Source organism: Zingiber officinale, chromosome 1A, assembly GCF_018446385.1.
Source record: "Zingiber officinale cultivar Zhangliang chromosome 1A, Zo_v1.1, whole genome shotgun sequence".
NCBI classification, from domain to species: domain Eukaryota; kingdom Viridiplantae; phylum Streptophyta; class Magnoliopsida; order Zingiberales; family Zingiberaceae; genus Zingiber; species Zingiber officinale.
In genome coordinates this window covers 189,772,337-189,775,220 of record NC_055987.1, presented here as the reverse complement: position 1 = coordinate 189,775,220, position 2,884 = coordinate 189,772,337, and the positions used below count along the sequence as shown (strand labels likewise).

The 2,884-nt window shown below is 45.1% G+C and overlaps 1 protein-coding gene across 1 annotated transcript; it reads left to right on the top strand.

Moving 5' to 3' along the window:
* The first annotated feature begins 215 nt into the window (after positions 1 to 215).
* LOC122038813 (RING-H2 finger protein ATL52-like) lies at positions 216 to 1,747 on the top strand. The gene has a single exon (XM_042598754.1). It carries the CDS (start codon positions 407 to 409, stop codon positions 1,454 to 1,456), a length of 1,050 nt encoding a protein of 349 aa, XP_042454688.1. The 5' UTR covers positions 216 to 406; the 3' UTR covers positions 1,457 to 1,747.
* Positions 1,748 to 2,884: the final 1,137 nt, after the last annotated feature.

Here is a 2,884-nt window from a genome sequence, read left to right as displayed (position 1 = left end):
TGACGTCACTCTATGAAAATTTTCAAATAAATGCAACATTTATGATGAGAAAGGCCAAAAGTCTTAGGCCGGTCATTACGCGGTTTCCATTTCATTAAACGAAGGATGGCACCCGCCCCACCAACAACCTCACAAAAGCCAGTGGGGGCCCACTTATGCCTCTGGTGTAGGTAACGGGTATCTTGTCGAAATTGCTGGGCGGGGGCAGGTTCGCACCGGCACCACGTAATCCGAACCAGACGACGGGCCACGTGGCTATTTGTGAGTGGTGCGGCAGAACGCCAGAATCATTGACCTCACCGATCGGAAACCAACGCCTTCTCATTTCGATCGGCGATGCCGACTGCCGAGCGAGCAGTTCTCCGGTCATCATGCGCCCTCTGATCGTGCGTGAGATCCAGTCCCGATGGCTCTCTACCTTCGGATCCTTTCCGATGAGACTAAGGCCGACAACGAGCCGGAAGTCCCTCCTCCTCCCCCTTCCCTTTCCAGCTTCGATTATCAACACAACCGCCTCTTCTCCAACGTCCTCCTGATCGGCGCCGCCTTATTTTCTTCGGCCCTCCTCCTTTCCATCATCTACTACGCCGTACTCCGCCGCCGCCGCTGCCCCTCACTCGCTGCTGCCGACTTAAGCGTCGGAGGCAATCAAGACGATGGATCGTCGTCGGGAGAAGGGGATCCGCTCCATCACGTGTGGTACATCCGGACAGAAGGCCTCGAGGAGTCAACCATCAGCTCAATATCCGTGGCGGAGTACCGCGCCGGCGACGGCCACCTTGAAAGCGCCTCCACTTGCTCCGTGTGCCTTGGCGAGTTCTGCGACGGGGATCGCGTCCGCCTGCTCCCTAAGTGCGCCCACGCGTTCCACGTCCCCTGCATCGACACCTGGCTCCGGGCTCACGTCAATTGTCCCCTCTGCCGGGCTCTCATCGTAGGTCCCCAGGGCGAGCCTGCGCTCTCTGGCCTGGACCCCTCTACCACTACTTCGAGGAACTCGATGGGCTCCGTCTCAGTATCCTCCGGTGTTGCGGGTCGCCATGTAGGAAACCCTCTACTTGATGAACAACAAAACGGAGGATCACAGAACTCGATTGACGTCGTGACTCCCGTCAACCCTTTTGGAGAATTTGATTCAGTCCCTCAGAGTTCGTCGTCGCAAGAGAAAATTGATATGGGTGCCAACAGTCTGCAGCCAGTTACGCGATCCGTCTCAATGGACACACCATTAATGAATTCCCTCGCTGTTAGAATCGAGCCAGGACAAGCAATCTTTGATAAGGATGGGAAAGATGCAAACTTTATTGGAGGGAGTGCAGGAAAGGGTACTTCCTTCAAAGAGCTTGCGAATCAGAAGGATCCTTCTGATATTGAAAGATCAGTTTCTACCAATGGAAGAGGATTCTTTTTCTCAAGACATGGGCGGGTTGCCAGAATACACAGTATGCATATTTAACATTGGCATTTGTTAGTTTTCAGGCTGCGGTATATACAGATCATGGGTACAAGGAGCAGCCAGCCAATTCAGGAGTTCTCATTTCTCTGTTTTATATACGATTTTATTAGGAGGAAGGTTTAAAAATATTTTTCCATGGCCGAGGATTTTGTTGGCAGTAAACTAAACAACTAAAACTTTGTCGAGGGTGAGTTATTGGATGCATAGCTTCATCAACTTTTTGCTTAGCAAAGCAATGCCTGTGCAGTCATTGGATGTGTTGCAGAATAATCATTCTGTTTGCTTCTCTAACCTACTCTGTGTTTTATTTCATGGATTGCTAGCTCATAAGGTCTAATTGTGCTTGAGATTCTGTCTATTAGGAGAGTTTATTTGCACTGTGATACTGTCCTTTTGTTGATCAAGATCACATGTTTTTTGCTCTCTGGAACCACACATGCATCCTAAATATGCTTCTTTTTATTTGCAACTTTGCATAATTGCATTAGAAATCCAGTCTGTCTATGTTAGTCTTCAAGATGCTGCTTAGCCTGAACATTTTAGGTCTACCGCTAATCAATCGGCATCATCTTAGTTGGTTTTGCATTAGCACTGGACTATATTCTAACACATCATCATACATTCAGTTTGATTTACTTGATAGTTTACAGAATTCTACTAGGCTTTGCTGGTTGCAGGTTACTTAATAGAGTTCTACTAGAATTTTCAATCGAGTTCTTTTTATTTCCTTTGCAAATCACAAGCTTTCACAGATTCATTCTTGTTATGCTTTTGCTCATAATTGCAGAACCACCTAATTTGGCTGCAATTTTATTATTTTCTAGATATAACCAATTAAACATTTTATATTGGAATATGCTGCCTAGTCATTTTGAATCGGCATGCTTACGCAGCAAGTTCTCTTTCTACAACTGCAATACAAAAGTTTCACAATGATCGTTAGTGTAAATCGGAAAACACTCCTGACGAATAACCCAGACGCCCATTATCCTATGGTTACACGTTCCATTTAAAGGAAAAATCTCTACAAATATGTGTTGGCTTGGGATCGAACTATAGATACCTAAATGATAACTTGGCGTCCTTCCAATGCACCATAGCCCCGGGTGCATGTTCCATTTAGATCATAGGTACACCAATGGCAAATATATATGTTCTTGGGGACATCGAGCAATCCGAATTCTTGGAATTCTTGAATGAACTTAGACATTTGAAGCCATTGTTAAAGATGCTGAGTTAACTAAATCAAGTTAGTTGTAAGTTCACAACAACCTAACATCTTTAGGCATAAAATGGACAAAAGGAAGATGATCAATCTTGGTCATGTTTACTTTAATCCAAATATAGAGAAATAATAGAATGACTGCTGATTTGAAAGTGTGTTTTATAAGTATAAAGGAATAATTATTTGATGATTAAAAAATCAAA